The 24,954-nt window shown below is 37.7% G+C and overlaps 1 protein-coding gene and 1 long non-coding RNA gene across 2 annotated transcripts; both read right to left on the bottom strand.

Annotated features, from left to right (window-relative positions):
• Positions 1 to 3,520: 3,520 nt before the first annotated feature.
• Positions 3,521 to 6,637, bottom strand: LOC145422361 (uncharacterized). The gene is made up of 4 exons (XR_013903644.1): positions 5,863 to 6,637; positions 5,334 to 5,486; positions 4,885 to 4,972; positions 3,521 to 4,301 (listed from the first exon to the last, which is right to left on the bottom strand). It is a non-coding gene; the product is annotated as an uncharacterized LOC145422361 (long non-coding RNA).
• A 4,720-nt stretch (positions 6,638 to 11,357) lies between these two features.
• Positions 11,358 to 16,670, bottom strand: LOC113019639 (uncharacterized). Its single transcript, XM_080293467.1, has 10 exons — positions 16,509 to 16,670; positions 16,342 to 16,374; positions 15,813 to 16,070; positions 15,481 to 15,726; positions 14,837 to 14,950; positions 14,463 to 14,519; positions 14,207 to 14,272; positions 13,978 to 14,028; positions 12,849 to 12,931; positions 11,358 to 11,803 (listed from the first exon to the last, which is right to left on the bottom strand). Exons 1-9 carry the CDS (start codon positions 16,537 to 16,539, stop codon positions 12,849 to 12,851), a joined length of 939 nt encoding a protein of 312 aa, XP_080149593.1. The 5' UTR covers positions 16,540 to 16,670; the 3' UTR covers positions 11,358 to 11,803.
• Between the last annotated feature and the right edge of the window lie 8,284 nt (positions 16,671 to 24,954).

Genomic DNA, 24,954 nt, shown 5'->3' with positions numbered 1-24,954 from the left:
AGAAGAACAGCCCCATAGCATGATGTTTCCACCCCCATGCTTCACAGTAGGTATGGTGTTCTTGGGATGCAACTCAGTATTCTTCGTCCTCCAAACACGAGGAGTTGAGTTTATACCAAAAAGTTCTACTTTGGTTTCATCTGACCACATGACATTCTCCCAATCCTCTGCTGTATCATCCATGTGCTCTCTGGCAAACTTCAGACGGGCCTGGACATGCACTGGCTTCAGCAGCGGAACACGTCTGGCACTGCGGGATTTGATTCCCTGCCGTTGTAGTGTGTTACTGATGGTGACCTTTGTTACTTTGGTCCCAGCTCTCTGCAGGTCATTCACCAGGTCCCCCCGTGTGGTTCTGGGATCTTTGCTCACCGTTCTCATGATCATTTTGACCCCACGGGATGAGATCTTGCGTGGAGCCCCAGATCGAGGGAGATTATCAGTGGTCTTGTATGTCTTCCATTTTCTGATGATTGCTCCCACAGTTGATTTTTTCACACCAAGCTGCTTGCCTATTGTAGATTCACTCTTCCCAGTCTGGTGCAGGTCTACAATACTTTTCCTGGTGTCCTTCGAAAGCTCTTTGGTCTTGGCCATGGCAGAGTTTGGAGTCTGACTGTTTGAGGCTGTGGACAGGTGTCTTTTATACAGATGAGTTCAAACAGGTGCCATTCATACAGGTAACGAGTGGGGGACAGAAAAGCTTCTTACAGAAGACGTTACAGGTCTGTGAGAGCCAGAGATTTTCCATGTTTGAGGTGACCAAATACTTATTTTCCACCCTAATTTACGAATAAATTCTTTACAAATCCTACCATGTGAATTCATGGATTTTTTTTTTTTTTTCACATTCTGTCTCTCACAGTTGAAGTGTACCTCTGGTGCGAATTACTGACCTCTGTCATCATTTTAAGTGGGGGAACTTGCACAATCGGTGGCTGACTAAATACTTTTTTGCCCCACTGTATATGTCTGCAGGATGTGGGGCGTTTTTATAATGAAGTACTTCTGTTTTGAATCCTAGGATTTCTGCCAGTCTCCCTCTAAATGTGAGAACACTGCCTTTAGGCCCCATAACACTGACATAGTTACTAACTGGGCTGTATTGTGTTTTAATGTCACTGCACTGTGCTGAATGAATGACTGCAGAGCTATGTCGTCTGGTTAATCACGCATCGATGATGTCTTCTTCTGAAATCCATGAATTAAAGCTTGCAGGCCATCCTAACCATTTTACTAGAGCCATCTTTTTCCGGGCCACTTTTTTTCTAGCCAATATGCTTTCAATATTTTGTTTTTATCAACAATCACGCGCTGTATTTCAGGCTCATAAAATGTACCTCTTTGTTGAGAAATGTTTGATGTTATCAGAATACTTTATTGATCCCGATAACTTCAAACATTTCTCAACAAGGAGGTCGCTTTATCGCTTCTTTAGCTGTTTAACGGTTGTATTATAAAACTCTTTACCTTCATCTGTTTCTAGTTTCATAGGGATCCTTCCCTCAGTAAGTATATCCTCAAAAGCGGCTGATGCAGCAGTCCCTGTCTTGTTTGTGAGGCATCTAACCCATGCATATTTTGAGAATACATCTATACATGTTAGCAGGTATCTAACATTATCAATATCTGCCATATATTCAGACATATCAACCAGATCGGCTTGAAACTGTTTGTCGATTCGCGAACGAAATGGCTCTTAGAGCCGGGTCTTTGACGTGAACGACGCGAGCCGGCTCATCGCGAGGCATGTTTTTTTTTTTTCTTTTTTCTTTCTCTCACCCTCTCTCTCGCACTTTTTTTTTTCGCTTCACTCAGCATGCGAGCCTTGTGCTTTACGCTGGAAAGAGGGGGGTGGATGGTAGTTACACTCAGTAACACAGGAACAGAGCAGGAGGGAGAGACAAAGAAAGAGAGCCAGGGACAACAACGTCACATTAGAAAGGTATAGTAATCATCCACAACTATTTTCGGTTGCAGATGATAAAGGATTCAGAAAGTTTATTCATGCAGGTCCATATGACAGAGAATATGCATGTTCTTTTTGTTTTCATATTATAATTTATATTTAATTGTGTTGTGGTTTGCAGTGTTTTGTGTTGTTTCACTTTAAATTTGTAAAAGGAAAAAGCTGAAAATTGAAATAGTTAAAAGTTGAAATGTGAATAGTTGATTTTTGTATTATATGATTTATTTATTACATTTTATGTGGAGTGAATAAATAAAATTATATTTACGGTGGCCCCTAGAGACAAAGCACATTCAAACTCCAAAGCATGTACAAAACACAACAGAAGTGCTCCAGGATGCTAGGGGCAGTGTTGAAATTTTGTTACCTAGTGGCTACACAAGCCAGCAAGTACCAACGACTGGATTTGGTGTGTGGTAGTAACAGGTAACTGAACTTTTTTTATTTTTTTTTTATTTGACTATATATGAATGCTTGTGTATAAATACACAAACAATACACACATGCTTTCATGCTTTGAATTGTGTAATTTAAGTGATCTAGGTAGCTCTGCTTTGGAAGTTCAGTTCATGCTAGAAATGTTTTTTGGAGTTTGTACGTGTTTTGTCTCAAGAGGCCACTGCATATATTTATATATAAACATAAATAAAACCACTTTTTTTTTTTTTTTTTTTTACATTAGTAATTCCTTTTGTGCATAATTTTATATTATTGTTAATAATAAATTAATTAATGCAACAAAACAACCTGAAGAGCCGGTTCGGAGCCGAAAGAAATCCCATCACTACTATACATACACTGAAAAAAATATGTTGTTGGATTTACTTAATTCAATGGTGGACATTTGTTGCACACAGATGTTTTGCTTTGGCAGCAACTTAAACAATTGAGTTAAATTAACACAATTTATTCATGTTCAATAAACCTGTGCAATTTGTGTTGATAAAATGTGACTTAAACATGTTTTGATGAAGTAATTTGAGCTCTTGAAATATTTTAATCCTTCACAATTTTCTCACTTTATCCCAACACGATTCAATAACTTTTACCCAATACTACTTGGTCACTTAAATACTACATGTTATCTTCAAATTACATTTTGCTATTATATTCTAGTATCAAATACACAATTTTCAAATGGAGGCCTTATAACAGATTGTATTGTTCTCTTCCAAGATGGTTGCTGGCATCCACCAGTAACCTTTCAAAACAAAATGTCTAATTTCACTGCAGTAGGTAAAGAATTAAACTGACATTACTCCTCTACTGAATCTATATAAACCAACAGTTAAATAATGTCAGTTCTTCCGTGTTCTCTGGAATCAATCACAGCAAAGAAATTAGACTCTTTCTTTTGAAAAATGTTGGGAAAGAACAATACAAAACATTCTATTTAAGGCCTCTAACGTCAAGATTCAGTTAAACAACAATTATAACTAAACAATTTGAGGTAATGTTAGTTTCCATTAACATTAAATTAGGTTACTGAATTGGCAAACACCTTCCTATTAACACTACCCATTTTACCCCAATAACTAAAGAAATTAGCACTTGCAGGTCAAAACCTTTATTCAAGAGATGCAAAAATAACATTGATACAGTGACTGTCAAAAATTACGGCACTGATCATACTGTGACATCTTGGTTCAAAACAGCACACTTAGAAATATTCAACGTTCCTTACTTCAACTGAATGAAACTGAAAATACCATTTCACACGGCCCATATGGGATATTTAGACTGCATAACTGTTCATGCTACATCTCTTCACTAGTAAAAGAAAGAAAAAATACAAAGAGAAATTTAAAAATGCTGCCAAACAGACAGAGAACTTGTACAGAGCAAAAGGAAAAACAAACAACAACAACAACAAAAAAACGGCTCGTCCTCATGGCAGTTGCAGTGTATATAAAAATGAACCCTGCGATCTGTTCCTGGAATTGAGGTTCAAAAATGCAGCAGAACAAGTGTGAGATTTAAATGTCTTCTCACCTAGAGCTGGTCACCTCACATGCATAACAGTGAGCTTCGTTGCAGGAGCAGTTTTGTCTTAGTTGTGAGCTTTTCTTGAGAGCTGAGTTGCATCCAACTCCATTACCACCCATTGAATCACCTCAAAAGTGTAGCAGAGTTGTGATGGGTAACTCATGTTGAAGGAATAAAAAAGGTCCAAACAGCATGGCTACTGCAAAGGTCACGTTATCCAGATCTTGAAGAACTACTATACCCTCGATGATGATGCCAACGTCAGAAAAGTCATTGCCTGGTGCATCCTCTGGAGACAGATGTTCATTGTGGTTTTCTCAATCTGTGCAGTGGCCTCAGTCAAGTCCTGGTTAAACACAAAACATTTCTTTAAGATTCCTTTTTAAACTCATCTCTTTTGAATCTACCAGTTCTAATGTTAGAGTAATTTAAACCAATGCAAGCAACATAGTAAATAGCTATAGCCAAAGAGTGGCCTGCCATGCTGCCATTCATGGTCTAACAGAGTTTCTAAGAGAGGGTGAAAAACATAATTTCAAATGCTTTACATTAGTTTTTCTTAGAAAGACACCGGCCCATCAGAAATCCAGGTTTTGTCACTCAGAAGATGTTAGAATTTAGACTTTCAGCCCCACAATTTGGTTAGCTGTTGGTCTTTTTTTTTTCTTCAAACAAAAGCTAATGTAAATATTGGTGGGATTTTCCTTTGTTCACTAGAATGACAAATTTAAAGTTTTTTCACACTGATGTGACCCCTAATACAGGGGTGGGGCCTCAAGGGCCGGCGGCTGAGTTCACTACCAGGCCTTATGTGAACTTCAAATTATTAAAGAGGACTACTGGTCCTAACTGGTCCAATGAGGATCAAGTGGATAACTAAATGCATTTTTAAATGTTGCAAAGCCACAATCTACTCATAAAACACTCACCATGAACTCCTGCACCAAGATGTTGCAATTGTCTTTCACACAGATGCGGAGCACTTTGATGAGACTCCCTTTGAGCATTAATGTCATCCTAAAGTATTATAACAAAGAAAACAGAGATTTGTGAACTTTTCAGTAGCACAGAAGAAAATGATCCCAGACCAAAACTTAAACCAGTCAACATGCAACACCAGCATCTACAAAGCAATATCAAAAGTTCCTGTTTGACATCAACTTTATGGATATATAGTTTCCAGAACATTTATTTTTTTAAAAAGATCAATTTTTCTCAGTGGGCCAGTAAATGCATGACGAAAATTATGGCATCCTTTCGGTGGAATCAGTACTCACAGGTAATAGTTGACTGTTTCAATGGATGCAGCATAAAAATCTTTTACTGACCTAATGCAATACATATACACTTTGTAGTTAAAGAATTTTAAAGTTCTTACTGTCATCATGGCAGCTACATCCTTTAGCTTTGTGCCCTGTTCCCCCGATTACTTTGCAAACACTTTCAGCAGACTGTCAGAGAGAAACTCAGCTCCGTCAGAAACCTTGACTGTAAAGGCATGGTTGGGATGCACTGGAATGCTGCATTTCATCTGAAATGACATAAAATTATTTTGAAATAACAGCAGGCACTGTGCTTGGTTAATAATCAGTAATGTTTTGTTGAATAAAAACTGTGTTTCCAGATCTTATGGGATTAAAAAAATCCAAAGATGTTTATTTCTGATTTGCAACCCAAGAACCCACAAGTTACAACCTCATTTTAGTTCAAGTGTGCATTAATGTGAGTCCAGTAATCACCTTTCTGACAATACATACAGGTATAAGTTAAACCTATGGCAGATTTTGGATTTCTCAGTTGTATTAATAGGGTGGTCTATTTGAGTATGCATGCACCTAATAATTATAAAAAACCTATTATAATTAAGTTACAGAAACCTTAAGCGAAAATAGAATATACTTTCTTACCATAACACCTTGAACCCACAATCCATCAGCTGACTCCTGGTGAAATGCAGAATAGATGTGGTCTCTCAATGTGCATCAACAAAAACAAAAACAAAAACAAAAGGACAGCAGGTGAGGGCAGGAGGGGTAGGGATGTAAGCTAGCATAATACCGCTGATGATATTAGCTAAAGCTGTTCAATGTCCAAAATCTCACTAACACCACGGTGCAGTAAATACACAATGTAACTGAAGAGTCAGTTGACAAATCTATTCACACAGAAAACCAAATTATGTTATGAGTGCCTCGTAATTAGGTTTAATGTGATATTACGGCTCTTGTGCCAAAGACAAATTCAAATGAAAAAGCGCCAATTCTTTGATAACAGATAAAACAGCAAATAAGCTAACGGCTCTTTTTTAGCATGTTACATGGTGGCACTTTAGACGTTTAACTACATTTGGCTGAAATATGGTAAATATTAATTCAAAAAATCAAGACATACCAAAAAACGTAGAGTTGGCTGCTCAACTTGACTGAGATGGATGCATTTTTTAAACCACGATCCAAAGCCCGCGAGATGAAATCACGCGTGGTTTCACGAGATTTAACGTTGCTATCTTATTGACTTACTTCACCTGAACATGATATGAACAATTTAATACACCCTTTCTGCATATCATGTAGTTTTTACACTATATAGTTACATTTATCTTTAAAACATGAGGCAATTGTGTTAAATACATGCAAGATGCTTACATAAATCCAAGAGATGGCCAGTCCCTTTTTTTCAGTGTAGCTTATTTAAACTGGCCAAGCCTGCAGGATGGGCCGGATCATGATAAATTTTAGACAAGGTGTTTTCCATGATGAATGCAAGACACAAATGACTAAGATGCTGGTGTTAACATGTCTTTTTATTTCATTCACACAGACAATGAATACTGAACAGCATACATTAAACCATGTGTCACCCAGCCCTGTAGTTACCAATCATGCGAAGCATGGCTGGTTTAACACGACGGGCATAACGACTTGCTTCTAACAGTTGTGCAATATTGTCATTAATTGTGCATACTATATGTTGTGATGATCTCAGTTCGGTCATGGTGTGTTCTGCAAGCCTGCGGAATTGTGTTCCAGTCCCAGCGACTGTGTATGAGCGTACAAACAGGTGAATGGCTGGGATGAATCGGTCTGTCTGGAGCCTTATCATCACATTGTCATAGTAGGTGTCAAAGAAATACTCTACCAATTCAAGCAAGCAGCTGTGTTGCACCTGACTGGGATGACCTGTTTGACATCCGTAGCATGTGTCCTGTAGAAAGTCATTTAGCACCAACATCAGTAGGTGGTGGGTTGCAAGCTTGATGTCGATTACCGTTTCCTCACACAGACCTGATCAAGTCTGAGAGGTCCCACGCATGCATGTCTCCCTCTCTAAAATGAAAACAATAAAAAGAGGTTATAATTTGTTGCACAGACACACACACACACACACACACACACACACACACACCCACCCTACCATTTGGTTTATTTAGTTGTCAGACGGCCTTATGATTTTAGGTTTGCACAGGGTAGAAGGCAAGCCAGTCTTCGGACAAGTCGCAAAATCATCAAAAACCAGGCGTTTTCTAATACCCTCCTACGCAGTGTTGAGCCTATGTTGACAATGGTGTTGTCAATCTGGCTAAACAGACGCAGCATAGCTCTCCAGTCGCACCACTGTATAAAAAAAATGTCCTTAAACCATATAGTGCTCTCTTCTATGCTTAGAGGGTAAGGATTTAACCTCCAGTTTTCAACCCCTCTGGCAGCAATAAGACTTTCCCTGTCATCACATACACTGAGAAAAATAAAGTCATCGGGCTGCGGTTGAAGCGATCAGCCTCAACCCTGTAAAGCTCAGGGCCTGTTGGACTGTTCCACTGGGAAACATACAGCATCTCTGGGAAGCCCACATTGTCCAAGCCCGCACAAACAACGGTGCGAAAGAGTTTCCAGTTTTTAGTAGACATGACTTGTGACTCCCCCCAAAACAGTCCCTCACCACAATCTACATGAAGTATAACTGCACCACTGGTATATTTAACGGTATACACATACTCATTACTGCCTCGATATTCTAACTTAAATTCAGCCCCATCTACGGCGTTCATATATATATATATATATATATATATATATATATATTCATATATATTCATATATATATATTCATATATATATATTCATATATATATATATATATATATATATATATATATATTCATATATATATATATATAAATAAATAATATTTTGTAACTTCTGTCAGTGCTGTGCTTTTTGGAAACCGAATTTCCCAGAGGAACCCACCCGAGGGATTAATAAAGTTTTATCTTATCTTATCTTACATGAGGTGGTTGTGGCATTAGTAGAAAATTTTAACAGACCTTTTTAACCTGTTAAATAGAAGTTTACTTCATTATACTTTCACCAATTCACTCAACCTGCAAATCTTAACTTCAGATACTAATAACAACCATACAAATGTAGAAAACTGATTTCCCTTTGACTTTATTGAACAGTTGAAATTTTCACATTACTGTTGCATTAAACACACTCTTACTTTGTATGTGTACTAAACCTCACTTTAATCAGCAATATGCTCAGGCTATGCAGGTATATTTCACTGCTGACCACAAAGTTGATGTTTCTGATTAGTGGACAACCTCAGTGAGTCCTTTTTAAAGCTCTTTTCTTGTAACAGCATTCATACACTTGTAATAGGACGAAGCATATGGAACAAGTTGTTTTAAGTTCAGCCTATAAACTGACAGATGGCTGCTTTTGTTAACATTCAAATTTTATGTGTTCACAATGAATTGGCTCTAGCATCCAGCTGTACCGAATGGAACATACACAAGCTATATCAACTTATAGAGATGCACACTGAAGCTGAAAATGCACAGCTTGTTCAGTTACAAAAACAATATGTAAAAGATCTGGGTTATCTGGGTCACTCTCTCAGATGTGACTGTCTTCAGTCTCTTTGTAACCTGTAAGAGAATAAAAAATTAAAAAGGGTAGAAACCATTATTTGTGATGCATATTATATACTACTATTCACTTCATAGAGCAGTTTCAATTTTTGTCATGATACATGTTCAGTCATCCAGTGAATAAATCCCAAAAGGCTAATTCTGGTCATGGTAATCATACCAAGACCCTTTAGACTTTTATGAGTAATCCTCTTTTGTGTCAGGGGTTGCTGTGTGGATGTGGAGAAGAGGGACCCAAACGCAGGACTAGTGGTGAGGGTTAAGGGTGTTTATTGTAATTTACGAATGAAGACAGCAGGAGATGGCTGACTGAACTGAACACACGGCAATGACAACATCAATGAGAAGACTGTGAACAGAAGGAAACTAGAACACAATGCACAGAGACTGACAAAGGGCTGACATAATAAAACAGGACGTGTATATATGGAAACTAAAAGTAGAACATGACTAAACTGAAAACACGGGGTCAACGACACAGGAACCCTGACATTTTGTCTGCATCTGAGGCTGAATCTCAGGTGGTTCCTGTAATCAGCGATCTTACATGCTGTTTGTTCATACTGATGTGCCAAAGTGGGTTAAAATGGACAGAATCAACCTTTTGGCATGGACATTTCTGAGGTCAGGTGGTAATTGTTTCTGGTGGATCAAGCAAACAGTTTCATACTTATATCTTGGAGGCATTGTCTAATATACTGTAACGGACTGGTTTACAAGTTAGTTTTCCTGTTGTTTTGGCATTGGCTATGGTCTACAGTAGCCTGTGTTACTGGTATTAATAAACAGCCAGTAAACACAATACCAATCGTCTCTGTCTTCTGTCAGAGGGATGCTACAATACTGTAGTTTTGGATTTTTACAGCTTGTAAGACTGCAAATACAACTATGAGAGCTGCAGAACAACAAGAAATACAGAAAGCTGTCTAAACCTAAGGTCTTAGAAACAGCCAAGGAAAGACTCACACCCTTGGCTCACCATATAGATAGAAGCCGGGGGAATAAACTCTCTCTCTACTGAACCATCCAAGGTGTTCTCTTAGTGGCAGGGGAACAATATGAGAACAGAACCAACCCACCTGAGTCCAGTAACCATCACAGTGGAAGCTGTCCAAGAAAGAGTCATAGGCAGCACCATTCCAGGCTGTTACATTGACATGGCAGATGTTTCCAGTAATGCTAACTGTACTAGTGCAAACCCACATATGGTAGTGTTAGTGAGGGCCAGGGGTTGCACCCACGTTCTGAAACAATGTGGCGTTTAGAGGTGGATTTGGAGGTTCATCTTTATATAACAATGGCTGGGATGTTGACTTGCTTCAAATTGTGGGCAACTGGAAGCAAAATCTTTTAAAAATACTGGATTCTTGTTCAAAGGGAACACTCTCATACAGACAGCCCAGCAGTGTGAGATGCACTGGTCAATATTGTCTGGACGTTGACTGTGAATGAATGATGGTAACAGTACACCTATCTTTCTTGGCTGTCAAACGATTGGTGTCTTTGCTCCACCATTTGACAGCCAGAAGAGGCAGACCCAGACCAGAAGTCCACATTTTGAGAATCTCTATCTAATATATCTAAATGACGGTTTGAATAAAAAGAAAAAAAAAAACGATATTAGAGAAGGAACATAAACCACCCACATGTTCATGTTAGCTTCTTAATACTGATACATTTAAAATATAATCCAGTCTAATTTAAATTTTTTTAAAAAGTTCTAGTTTTTTAAACCAGCCATTCCAGTTTGCACACGACAAATTACTTAGCATCCCACCCCCACATTTACAAATAAAAATTATTTGTAAAAGAATTAAAAACCTATTTTAAAACATCTCATCTACCAACAGGGAAAGTATGACAGGGCCATTAATATATTGGTCATTGTAGCAGACTGGCACTGAAATGATGGAAATGGAAGCGTTTTTTTAAGCACGGCAAACATCGCAAATTTACTCAGGCACATTTTGGATACCCTTTAAATTCACTTACATATTCTCATTTTCTGCTGCTACTTTAAAGAAATGCATCTCTGTAATGTCACTTTGTGTTCTGTTAACTCCCCTTGTCTACAGCATCAATGTGTCAAATATAAGCTTTTTCATTATGACCCAATCTGGTCTTTTGTGAGCCATTTCCTTTTTTTCATGTGAAAATCAATCATGATGTGGGGGTGGAAAATTGTGATGTAATAATTAAGAGTAACTAAAAGTAAATTAACAGTAACAGATTGTCAAATGTTTACTGTAATTACTTAAGATCAGGCCCAGAGGCACTGAGCACCACCTTCCACCATCAAAATCAAATTCCTTTCTTGGCTTTTCATGGTTTCATTAACTCTCTTTCAGCTTCTAAATTTTGTTTTCAGACACAGTCTAACACTGGCCATGCAGATAGTCTCACCTTTGGCTTTATTGAACAGCTGAGGTTATCACAGTTCTGGAAGACAAAACAAGCTACAACTTATTCTGTCTGTGTACTAAACCACACTTTAATTAAAGATATGCTTTATATCAAACTACAAAATCATATTTTACTCTTGACCACGCAGCTGTTTTGGAAAAGGCAACGCAACACTCAGATTAGCAGTTCACCACAGTGAGTGCCTGTGAGCTGCAACCATACATATGTGAAAAGAGAAAGCAGAAGCCACAAGTTAGCTTTAATTAGATGTAAACGTAGAGAAAAGCAGAACAGTGTCTGTCTTGGTAACTGAACGTTCTACGTACTTTGAACCACATGGGTCTATTTAACTGAATGCACACAAGCTATAACAGTTTATAGACATGCAAACCAAACTCAGTGTACAATGTGTACAACTTCTTCAGTTACAAAAAAAACAATACAGTATAATTCTAGGTTGTTTTTACTCTCTGTTAGTTGAAATTATGTCTTTATTCAGCTCTCTCAGCAACCTGTAGGACACACAGAAATTACAAAAAAGAATATTTTATACATTTATTTTCTTTCTTTACTTTTAATGATGGAAAGAAATTGCTTTGGTGCATATTACACACCAATGTTTAACTTAAAACAGAATGAATATATTTGACCTGAAACATTAGCATTCTTATTGTCTCTGGTGGGTCAAGCATTAATTCTGCATTTGTATTATGATAGGATCATTTTACACATGACTTCTGAAAGGATGAAACCTCACAAAGATATACAGTGGAATCCCAGCTTACGAATTTCCCATATATCAAAAAATTCAAGTTACGAAGGCACTTAACGGCAATATTTCAGCCCATTACGAAAACTTAGGAAAGACCTTCGGGAACTAATTAATTTCATAAGTCGGGATTCCACTGTGTGTGTGTGTGTGTGTGTGTGTGTGTGTGTGTGTATATGTATATATATATAGATAGATATATATATATATATATATCTATCTATCTATCTATCTATCTATCTATCTATCTATCTATCTATCTATCTATCGATCTATCTATCGATCTATCTATCGATCTATCTATCGATCTATCTATCGATCTATCTATCGATCTATCTATCGATCTATCTATCTATCGATCTATCTATCTATCTATCTATCTATCTATCTATCGATCTATCGATCTATCGATCTATCGATCTATCGATCTATCGATCTATCGATCGATCGATCTATCGATCTATCGATCTATCGATCTATCGAGATATATCTCTATATAGATATAGAGATATATCTCTATATAGATATAGAGATATATCTCTATATAGATATAGAGATATATCTCTATATAGATATAGAGATATATCTCTATATAGATATAGAGATATATCTCTATATAGATATAGAGATATATCTCTATATAGATATAGAGATATATCTCTATATAGATATAGAGATATATCTCTATATAGATATAGATAGATTCGTTATCTATGTTTATTAGTATTTACTGACCATTGCGCATTATCTGAATGTGACAAATCAGGAACTATTATTGCCAATCTTACCTATGATATTATAGAATAGAAGGGATCTGCTGATACAGGTTGGTTGATACATGTTGAGGGCATTCTTGTGATGGGTCCCGGTTCTGCTTCAGCAACAGATGGAATTAAATCAGTTGTTAGCCAAAATGTTTATTTCATAAAACATTTATTTCGCTATATGCAAGGTGCTGCTAACAAGGCTAACAAAAAAGGTGAATCTCTAATGGCGTTTCTGCTTTCTATTAGCCTGGCAGTTCCACTTTGATGAGAAGAAAATGTATTAGCTCAAATGGCACACCACCTGTAGGAGATGTCTTAGGGATCGGGTGTAATTTATGTTGGGAGGCGGTAAAGGGCAGTGCCCCTGGTGGTCCATGGTTAAGGGGCTATGGAATTTTAACTCTCTGGTGGTGAAAGAGCCTGAACTAGTGTGCCAATGCACAGTTTGGGGTTTGTAACCAGTCTCCTGAAAGATGTGCTTGGCTCTGTTCCTCTGTTCCACTATGTAGTTGTCTTCAGTGAAAGTCAATGTGGAGAGCAGAGTATTCTTTTTATCCTTCTGCCTTACTGATTATCAGAGGGTGTCTTCTTGTTTCAGTACCTTCTTGAAGTTGCTTCTCCACCTGGCAATTCTATTGTCCTACTGACAGACATCAGTTCTTGTGTGGGCAATGAGATCTGGAGAGGCATGACTGTGACTCACTCTGAACCAGAGTGGTGTTTTGTTCATGAACTTCTGTGCAAATCACAGTTTGCCCATAAAAAAAACACCATGCTCTAGCATAAGGGATTTCATAATTTGCAGATCCAGGTCGAGACTCATGATCAATTTTTCAGTCATGATCAGATTTGGGTCTGTATTGTCTGGAAACGTGGGTAATGAGAGAAAGAGCTGAGCTCTCAACTGATCACCACCTGGTGGTGAGTTGGATTAGTTGGTGGGAAAGGACACTGTAACATACGGCTTTCTGCAGGATTTTACAGCATTTCAGGAGAAGCTGGGTACACTGAGAGTTCAGTACTTCTGTTGTTCAGGTGACTGTACATTTAATAGGTTGCTGCCCGCTGTGGTGGTAATCCCTGAATTGGTTTCACTGAGTAAGTTTTTATTTCTTTATACAATAATACTAAAAACATTGTGTGTTCTGACCTGTTTGATCCTCGATCAAACTATCTTCCTTTGCTGACAGACAGAGCGATGCTGAAACAGAAGAAAGTAAACAAAAATGTATCATTATATAGCCATAAAAAAATAGATATTGTCCAAAATGAATTAATAAATAAATTAGATCCAGACATTACCACACAAGAAAATAAATATTAAGAGAGAAAACACAAGCATAGAAAAGAAAACAAACAAAAGATACAACATAAATTACCTCTGTTTTTTCTTACAACAGCATATGTTTCTTTCACTGCATTCCCTGTACTGGCTTCTGTTGAAACTGGGGGGGAAAAAAGAACATGCAACGACTATTTCTAAATCATTTAGGTTGCCCCATGTGAATTTAGCTTAAGTCACTTTAATTCCTTAAAACAAACCTCTAATAGGAAATTTCAGTTTTATTCTAGATATTAAACCAGTGTTTTACTATTACTATTACAATAATATTGAAACAGTGTTTGTTTTCTTACCTGTTTGATCCTCGAATGAGTGAGAATCATCTACATTTGTTGACTGACAGAGTGACACTGCAGTAGAAGAGGGGAAAAACAAAAAAATAAACAACAACAACAAAAAAAAACAATCCCCCCGCGCCCCCAAATTTATCAGTACATGGCTAGGAGAAAGAGAAAGTGATATTTTCTTTTCTCTTTTTTTGAATAAACTTTAAATTAGCACATTTTCTCTGTAACAATTGTTACACTGCAGTGATTCTGTCTTTCTAGTGCCTAAAATAATATACTTCTGAATGAACAGAACTGTATTGTTTGTAGCAAACCAAAAAACATGAACACAAAATTATGTGAAAGGTTTTTTTTGTTGTTGTTGTTTTGTTTTTTTTTACCTCCGCCCTGGCGACATTTACCAAAGTGATGCAGTCCCACCACCAACAACAGAGCACTCAATGAAATAGTGGCAATGATCCAAGATGTGGCACATGACGTCTCGTTGAGACTTTCTGAATGAGTTGTTGAATGTTAAAGAGTTAAAATTGTAAGGGGAACATAAACAACCCTAAATTTAATAAATATTTAATATTAAATTAATTAAAAAATTAATTAAATAAATATTTAATTAAATATTTAATAAACCCTAAATTTTCATTTATACTTCTTTATACTGCAACACTGTTTAAAATTAGACATATCTGCATTCAAAACTGAAAAAAAAAACCCCACAAACCTTACTTCACATTTGATTATCAGAAGGTATATTTTGCACATTTCATAATATTTATTTTTTATATTTCCTAATATTTCTAAAACACGAATAGATTCAACGGCTTTGCTTAAAAATCAATGATTGAAAATGTGTCTACATTTCAATTACATCACACGTCTGCACCAACCTTATATTAAAATGTAACACAAAAGATACCATACACGGTTCCTCCACATGACTTAGCTCAGAATTACAAAGTGATGCAGTTGTAATAGTACTGCCATTAAAAAAGAAAGAAAAAAAGATATGACCTCTTCAGGGTCTTACCTGTGACACTGAGCCAGCTGTCCGGTGACTGTCCACCTCCTGAGATGTTGCATGTGTAAAGTCCCTCATCTGACTTTGAAACTCTGTGGATTATCATGTCTCCTGTGGAGCTGCTGTGAACATGAGATCCATCTTTATAAAAATTAGAGGTGAAGTTGGAGGAAGCAGTTTTGTTTCTGCAGCGAAGAGTCACAGCTTCACCCTGCATCACAGGAACAGCAGGACTCTCCAGGACCACAGATCCAGCTGAATGACAAGAATCTGAGATTTAGTTGCTGTGAAATTTATTTAAACTAAGTTTGAAACAAAATGTTGTCCCGGTGCAAACTTACCAGTAACAGTAATGTTGATGCTGTCGCTTCTGTTTGCTCCTTTAGTCTCACACCAGCGTTCTCCACCGTCGTCTGGATACACACTTTTTATTATGCACAATGATCCTGCTTTTCCCTGGTTGTTGTGACTGCATGAGTTTATTTTCCCTTTGGAATTATGCACAACTTCCCAATAAACAGCATCCTCACAGTAAAATATCACTGATTCATATTCAAAGAACTGCAATCTGTTTGGAGCGATACGAAGAGAAACTGCATCTGAGAAAAAGAAAAAAAAAGAAAGGTACAGTTTAGACTTGTACCAAAACTGCTGTGGTTAAACAATGAAAAAAATAACACTTGAGTAAATGAAAGCAAATTAACTGAAGAAGTGACTCATGACTCCGACTGATTACATGTACCAAATGTGCAGGTTCGCTAGAAACACCACAGAACATATATTTTCCATACTTTTCATACATTGTCTGCTCCCCGAAGCAGAAAAAGAGTAAACATCATTCATATCAACAAGCAAATGTATGATACACACCAACTTCCTGGTAATGTGTACACAGCAGGATCACTAAGGAGACAAAAAAAAATAGTTAGAGATTACAAAAAACCTCTTGTTGGCTCCCACAGCTGCTGGCAAAGGTATCATAACATCTCATAACTACTGTAGTTTAGTTTTTATGTGGAAATAGACGTGGTACTTACATAATTTGATGCACATAGCTCTGACCTCCATGATGCCGTGCTGTTGACTGTGTCGGCACGTGACAAATGTAAAAGCAATGAGCAGGGGTGTTTTCCTGTGTGGCTTCTTTCTGCACTTAAAGCAATGCTAGACCTTTAAAAAGAACTTTCAAAGAAGTTGTTGCCTTCAAGTTACCAGCAGTGTTTCACTTCACTATGAAAGAGACAACAAAGACCGAATAATGCTGCGTTTAATACTTTTAATCATTTAATATGCATTTATTTTTTAATGATGTTTACTTTATACATTTATGTATTAGCATGCTAACATACATTTATTTGTACTAAAACTAATAAGCAACTTAAGATCTGAGTAGTAGAAATGCCATCACCAAATTTGAAGTAATAATAATAATAATAAGAAGAAGAATACGAATAAGGATAAGAATAATTAGATTCACTAACCCTAAGTTAGTAAATCCCTAAGTTACCAACTTGCAGGGTTAACTTGGCAAGCTAATAACCAGACAGGTTGACATGAAAATGTGTCCCAACAGCACTGTTGTGAGATGATGTAATAATGTTTATAAAACAATAAAATTTAGGAATCTACATAGTTATTATTGATGCTCATTGGTAACAAACAAAGTCTTCAGATGTTATTATAAAATTCAGTCCCTCGTACTATCCATGCACAGAGCTATGCTGTTTTCCAGAGAAATTGGTCAGTAGGTGGTAATTGGATATCTGTTGATCGCTAATGGCAAACATAACCTGCTCCAGAGTAGTTTAGGATTGAAGGATAACTTAGCATAAGGATATACCCCTGGTAAGAAGTGGACCACCTTTGAAGTAAAGAAAACGCAGGGATAACGTTGAGGTTACCATGATAAGACACAACCCTGTTCTGTAATACAATAATGGAGATGTGTTGATATCACTGTTTCTAAAAACCCATAACAACTAAATCTGACTAAAACAGCATTTATATATGTGGGATGAAGCTATTCGAAAAATATGCCTATTTTTATACCCAGGACCTGTGTGATTGCAGAACTAAATCCACAAAAGATGATATCAGCATGGCCACGATGTAGCACGTTTGATCATAAACAAACATATGTGAGAATCCTTTTCTCTGATTACAGCTCTAAATGCAACACATTTGTCCTCAGTCAGCAAACATCTCAACTTGGGTCTTGGTTACTGTCTCTGATCAAATTGCCCACAAACAGCCAACTCCATTTTCTTTTTTTTATTTTAAAAACAAAACATCAGCTGTATTACCTACATACCAGTCTCACTTCAGTTCTGCTCGAGGCATGACAGCATAGCTGCACATAAGTCAAAAGGAAGAGTCTTTAGAGCGCCCCCTCCCTCTAAAGTGCATTCACTACGTGCGCAAATAATCTCTGCTTACCTTTCTATAAAAGTTGCCGCATGCCTCTGGTTTAAAATTGAATAGATTTATAGTAATGGGAGCACGTTTCACAACAGTCCTACTCTGCTTCCTACTCTGTGTCATAAAACATTACACTGTGTCTTATTTTGTTTATTTTTCTTTTTTATGTTTTGTTTGTTGGTTCTTTTCTTCTTTCTGGCTATAAAATAAAGTTAAAGACAGTTTACAGTGAATACATATGTCTGATATTTTATTGGCACTAAAAGCAATATGCTTATGCAATGAAATCCAATGTATCATACAATACATTGTATGTACGATCCTGAAGGATGTAGCAGGACTGGAAATTGAGATGGATTGACAAATATTTCATAAACTGCTGTGAGACCAGATTGGGCAATGGCATTGTGGACAGAAGGTTTTCTTGTACTTTGATAGTTCCATATCTATTCTGAGGCATACAGTTATATCAAATTATAGAATCTCATACAGTTGTGTAGATATGTGTACATATCAAAACAAGACATTTCTTGTTCCAGAATTATTCTGTAAAAATGATTGTCACAGTGTTTTGGGTAATGCTGTCACGGTTGACGATGGCCAACCGTGGGGAAGTGAGGAAGAAGGACCCAGGCGCAGAGCTCTGAATATCAGCAGTGCATTTATTTACAGTGAATGGAAAATAACAATAAATGCCCGTGCTCTCCCCTGACTCCCGTGTTGTGTCTTCCCTGACAAGTCCGTGTCTTTGTGCTCTCCGCTCCCGTGTCTCAGCACTCCTCATACTTCCTGCTGTCTGGCACTCCACACCTCGCCTGGGGACACAATAGAAGCAGCAGTCAGGACACATACAATCGAGGGGATACACACGTAATGCTCCCGCGCCAGAGGAAGCTCCATCGCTCTTCTAAATAGCTCCCCCGACAAGCCCAGATCAGCAGCAGGTGTGCGGCAAGGCTTCGTGTGTGGCCAGTCCCCTAGCAGGGCCACACCCACCAGGTCTGAAGGTGCCTGTAACTTGGCCACAGAAAACAACTAAAGACACATGCACACACCAACTAATAACAATAACAACAACAACAACAATGATAATAGTCCACACTTCTCATGGACCCCGAGTCCTCCAGAGCTGAGTCCGTGACAAATGCAGCCTCTCAAGACCACATAGAGGATAATTTAGACTTTAATTTAAAGACTTTTGAGTACATATTTGAGTACAAAAATATACAATATATATGAAATATAGAAGAACAATATAGAAGAATGTAATTATACATACACTAAAATAAAACATTATAAGGTGCTGACTGAAGTCATAGAGACAAAAAAGGTTCAATTTCATTTCTTAGTAATTATCACCAAGTTTAACTAACTAAGTTGTAATAAAATTACAAACAAGCACCAATGGAAATTTTAAAAACATGAAGTAAATAAACAGTGTACCTGCAATGTTCTTTTATATAAATAGAAGTTTAAGAAATACAGTCAATTCAGCATCACCAAATAATCACAGATCTTTGTCTGAGCTGACTGTTCATCTGGTTCAAATCATCTATACGCTGCAGTCGTTCCATTAGAGTTCCTCTCGTGCTGTGCTTCTGACTGACTCTTTGCCTGCAGCGTTGTTAATGTTGATAGCCGCCCTGATTGCTGATTTCATTGATGTCTCGATCCAACCATGAGGGAAGGCTGTGTGCTCACCAGCAAAGTGCACCTTGCCCTCACTTTTAAAGAGCTCTTCAGCATATTCTAAGTGTTGGTAGGGTGTGAATAAAGCAAAGGCACCCAAACTATAAGGATCCAAGCTCCACTTCTTCACTATGACCCCTGTGCAGAGATCCCTGACCTTCTTGCCATGAATCTTTTCCAAATCTCTCAAAGCCAGCTCTTTAAGGTCTTCATCGTTTGGACCTAGGAATAGTAGGGAGTTATCAGACCAGGTGTAGGAAGCCAAAAGGAACCCGAAGGAAACGAGATGAAACGAGATTCTGATTGATTCTCTTGCAGCTGCTCTGTTCCGTCAACTGCGTGACTGATAGCCTTGAGTTTGAAATCCAGTTCATAAACATGTCTCTTAACAGGTGCCATTTGGGGGTCTTTATACACACACAATCAACATTATTTACAGGAAGTTTTACTCGGCGAGGCTCCTGACTACAGTAGCCGTATGCTCTGACAATCCATCAAGCGGTGCAGCTTTGTAGCTTACCAAAGTCATACTAAAACCTTTTTTAACAGATTTGAGCGCTGTGTACTATATAAAATCGTTCTGAGGTCAGTAAGCACAACCAAAATTCATACATAAGGCGCACTGTCAATTTTTGAGAAAAAGTATTTTCAGTGTGCCTTATAGGCCGAAAAATACGTTACTGTTGACTCCTGCTGACAGCAATACAGCCTAAAGTCACATTTATTTTTTTTTATTTAACATAAATGACACAGACTAAAAAAAGCTAAAACGAAAGTGAGCACATTCCCCAAAAAGTGCTGGTTGGTGTGCTTGGTTTTACAGGTTATTAATAAAATGTTTCCTGTTTTCAAAACAGGTATAGTCAGTTCATTTTAATATCAAGCAAATTACTTGCATTAAATATCAGTACAATTATTACTAAATTGTATGTGGCAGTTGTTAGTAAATAATTAGCATTTTGGATTTAACCTCCTTGTACTGTTGTAGGTTAAAGTGACCCATTTTGTTTTGTTTTATTATGAAACTTCAAGTGCAAGTGTAATAAAATGAAAATGGTTTATTTCACATATTTTCACAGTGACACATGTGACATCAAGTCAGCTTTCGAGCTGGTCATGTCCAACTCAATACACAAAATCATTCTCAAAAAGACTCATTTAAAAAGACATTGTACATATTTTGGGAGAAGAATGGAACGAGCTGAATAAAATCTATTTGCATGGATTTGGATGGCTTTTTGGGTCCTCATCCTGGCCGGGTCTGGAAGTCATTTTAACCCACTTTGGCAAGGACTGCCGAAAAATTGTAAAGAGATGAGCACTGTCAGATGGGAGAGAGACAACCTAGATGCTATTATTATACTTCATAAGAAATGCACCTGAGAAATGAACATAACAGGAGGTTTAAATTTTCTCCTCCCTGTATTTTGAGCCTGGAGAAAGGAACTCCCCAAATACATTTGCAACAGTTTCAAGAATCAAGACTTTTCATTTTACATGCATAGTTATACAAGAACAACACACAGTGAAATGTGTCAAAAATGTAATGACATCATTCCTGGTTGGGCTCAAACCACCATCCTTTTGCTAACAGCCAAACACACTAAACAATAACCCTAAAGACAATATACAGGAGGTTGAAACTGAGCACCTTTGAATCCACTATCCATCAACCAGCATTGCAGATTTTCTTAAATACACATTGCAAGTTAAATATATTTGGAAACACAAAGTCACAGCTCACACGTGTGTCCACAAACACAGCACAGAGTATATTAACAGGCATTTGAAAATGGTCCTAAAACAAACAGACACAAAAAAAAAACAGCCAGGTGACCACAGCCAACTTAGATGGCCAAAATCATCCTAAAAGGAACATTTAAATTTTAAAAAAGTAAAAGTAAAGTGTAGCTTTAGCAGAGTTTCTGCAGATAAAAAAGGAGGTTTTCTTAAATACTTGAATAAATTGTACTTAATATACTATCTGACAATACGTAACTGGACAATTATCAGCTGACATTTGGATTCTCATTACTTGGACGGATTCATCATCCACTGTTTTATTGTTTGTGACATTGCAACAGCCTCAATAGGAGTATCATAACTGGTGGTTGTAGCTCGGGTTAGTGAGATCCCTGGCTGTTCCAGTCTGCATGCCAAATATTCTGACAAGATACTAATTAATACTAATAATTTGAGTATTAATGTCTGTGAATGTTGGATAGTAAGCACTTAAACATTAAAAAAAAAGTCCTGTTGTACATCGGTAAATGAGGTATGCTGTATAGAATAGAATAGAATGCATTGTATTGTCACTATACACATGTACAATGAGCTACAGAGCATCTCCTAATCAGTGAAGACATGTGGGAAAATACATGGGATGAGGTGCACAGTTCTGCAGCACATATACAAAAAAAATATGAAAAGTACTCAAAAAATAGCAGATGTACAAATATCCAATCAGGTTATATATTTAAAGTCTGGATTATTGCACATAAATTAAATATTGCAATGTGGTGATAGTAGTTGTCTCTGTATAGAGCAAAGTCCTTGGATAGCAGAAAATCAATTGCGGAACTGTGTTGTCGGTGTATGTGTGAGTTCAGGGAAGAATCTATTTGCCATGGGTCTTTTTGCTGATACACCTGCAGCACTTCCCTGAGGGAAGCAGGTTGAACAGGTCAAAACCAGGGTGGGAGCTGTCTTTGATGATGTTTGCTGATCTGCTGAGGCAACGGGAGGAATAAATGTCCATCAGGGAGGGGAGAGGGCAGCTGATGATCTCCTGTGCTACCTTGACTACACTCTGAAGCCTTACTCTATCTGCCTTAGTGCAGCTGCCACACCATACTGTGATGCAGTATGTTAACAACTCTTGATGGAAATGGTGCTTTGAAAGTTCAAGTAGAGTAAGTCATGTAACCAGTCAATTTACAAAGACAGGTGAAACCAAACTTCTCAAATTTGGACTCACCAGACAAAGCACAGAATTCCATTGTAATTGTGTTTCTTGGCAACAAAATTTAATTCTGCTTGTTGCTTTTCCTTTGTAGTGATTTTTTTAGCAGCAATTTGACCATAAAGGTCTAATTGACACAGTCTGCTCTGAACAGAGCAGATGTATCTGCTACTGGAACTCTGTGTGGCATTTACTGTATCTGGGCTCTAATCTCAGGTGCTTTTAACCTGTGCTTGCTGAGGCTGGTGACTGATGAATTTATTCTAAGCAGCAAAGGTGACTCTTGGTCTTCCTTTCCTGGGGCAGTCCTTGTGTGAGCCAGTATCGTTATGATGCTTGATGGTTTTTGCGACTCCACTTGAGGAAATATTAAATTAATTAAAAATAGCAATTTTTAAGACTGCCTAAACTTCAGTTCTTAAAGTAATGATGAACTGTCATTTCTCTCATCTTAGCTGATTGATTCTTGTCATAAAATATATTCATAATTCATAATATGGCAATAATAATAATAATAATTGCGATCGCGGCTCAAGAGTTGGGAGTTCGCCTTGTAATCGGAAGGTTGCCGGTTCGAGCCCCTGCTTGGACAGTCTCGGTCGTTGTGTCCTTGTGCAAGACACTTCACCCGTTGCCTACTGGTGGTGGTCAGAGGACCTGGTGGCACCAGTGTCCGGCAGCCTCGCCTCTGTCAGTGCGCCCCAGGGTGGCTGTGGCTACAATGTAGCTTGCTATCACCAGTGTGTGAATGGGTGGATGACCGGTTGTGTAAAGCGCTTTGGGGTCCTTAGGGACTAAATTAATTAATAATTAATTTAATTAATTAAAGCGCTATACAAATACAGGCCATTTCATTTGTCAAATAGGGCTGTCAGCTGTGTGCAAACCTGGCTTCTGCACAACATGGTGGTCCCAGCCCATTAAGAAGGCGAGAAATTCCACACAAGATCCCTGAAAAGGCACACCTGTGAAGCAGGTAAATAAATCATGAAGCTCATTGAGAGAAGGTCAAGGGTTTTCAATGCAGTCAACAAAGCAAACAGTGACTACTTTGAGGAGTCTATGTTATAAGGCATATTTAGAATTATGTAATTTTTTTTCTTTGCTACATAATTCCATATATCTAGCTTAACATATTAGGTTTGTATCTACAATGTTGAAAGTATTAAAATTAAAGAAAAACCATTAAATGAGAAAGTGTGTCCAAATTATTGACTTGTAGTGTAAATAGTGTTTTCATGAATTAGTAAAATGAGTAACATGCATTACTCATTTAAAGATAAAAACAGTCACAGAGCATCCAGTATGATATGACCTCTGCCCTGTTACCAAATCTGAAAAGGGGACAGTACACATGTTTATATTTTCCTTTCATTCCTCAAGTCCTATCTTTGCTGTAGAGGACAGTTTGAGCTGGAAAATTACAGTGTCAATAGATAAAACTTTGCCACACGCCCACAGACACACACTCACAGTTTCACAGTTTTGTATGCAGATTTAATAAGACTATAGATGCCGTTTTATAACTTTTCTGGTCACCTTGCATAGCAATACCACCAACAACCATTAGATGGGAGCAGAGCAAAGGTTTTTTCTCAACTACTGATCTGTGATCTTTAACAGTTTACCCGTCACCACCAAAACATCTAAAAAAAAAAAAAAAGCTTTAGCATTGCGGAGCTCTGTGTGGTGTTCATGTTGTTGTTGCTACTTCTGATAGACTAAATTCTGAATGAAAGTGTAGTGGGAGAGAGTCAGCCGAATGCTGGCTGTTAGGTCTGTGTTTCGCAGGCCCCGCTGGTTTAGACTTATTCCCATGAACAAAGCAAGACAGAGCTCCATTCATTTTAACTTGCAAGGGGAGCTGATAGGACCAGAGTCTTGGAGCTACAAGCTCCTCACCTGATCCCAGACAACTCCCAAGAGCCAGCCTCCCCTACAGCCTTTTATTAACTCTATGGTCACACAAACATCTCATTAATCATGCAACAGATAAAACACTCACATGTGAACACGTGTCATGTGTGTCTGCAACAGAGAACATCTGATGTGTGTGTCTCTATGAGCATGTGATGTGATCAGTGATATGTGTGTGTGTGTGTCTTTGTAGGAAACAGAAGTCAGCATTCATCCTTAAGATGTAAACACTCTGCTTCAAATCAGATTTTATATTCTGCACAAAAAATAACCACCATTTGTGCACCACCTCACTTGTCTTCTGTATTATAACATCACTAACACCCACTCAGCTCCTGTCTTCTGTTTTCATACAGTCTGATCCAACAAATATAGAAAGGCTTCTTATTTTATTTGGCTTTATTGAATAGATGTAGCCGCAGCCGTAAACAACACACCACTTTTTCACTTCAACCACATTTCAGTTACAGACATGCACAGAGTCGTGCTTCACAGGT

The sequence above is a fragment of the Astatotilapia calliptera genome, chromosome 3 (genome assembly GCF_964374335.1).
Source record: "Astatotilapia calliptera chromosome 3, fAstCal68.1, whole genome shotgun sequence".
Classification (NCBI taxonomy): domain Eukaryota; kingdom Metazoa; phylum Chordata; class Actinopteri; order Cichliformes; family Cichlidae; genus Astatotilapia; species Astatotilapia calliptera.
This window is presented reverse-complemented; position numbering and strand designations above follow the sequence as displayed.

Excerpts from the sequence above, each read along its gene's own strand:
- LOC113019639 (XM_080293467.1), bottom strand. The coding sequence starts at position 16,539 with ATGGAGGTCAGAGCTATGTGCATCAAATTAT. Across the intron at positions 14,520-14,836 it reads TAAATGTCGCCAGGGCGGAG|TGTCACTCTGTCAGTCAACA; the intron begins GTAAAAAAAAAC and ends CTTCTACTGCAG. Across the intron at positions 14,029-14,206 it reads TGTTGTAAGAAAAAACAGAG|CATCGCTCTGTCTGTCAGCA; the intron begins GTAATTTATGTT and ends CTTCTGTTTCAG.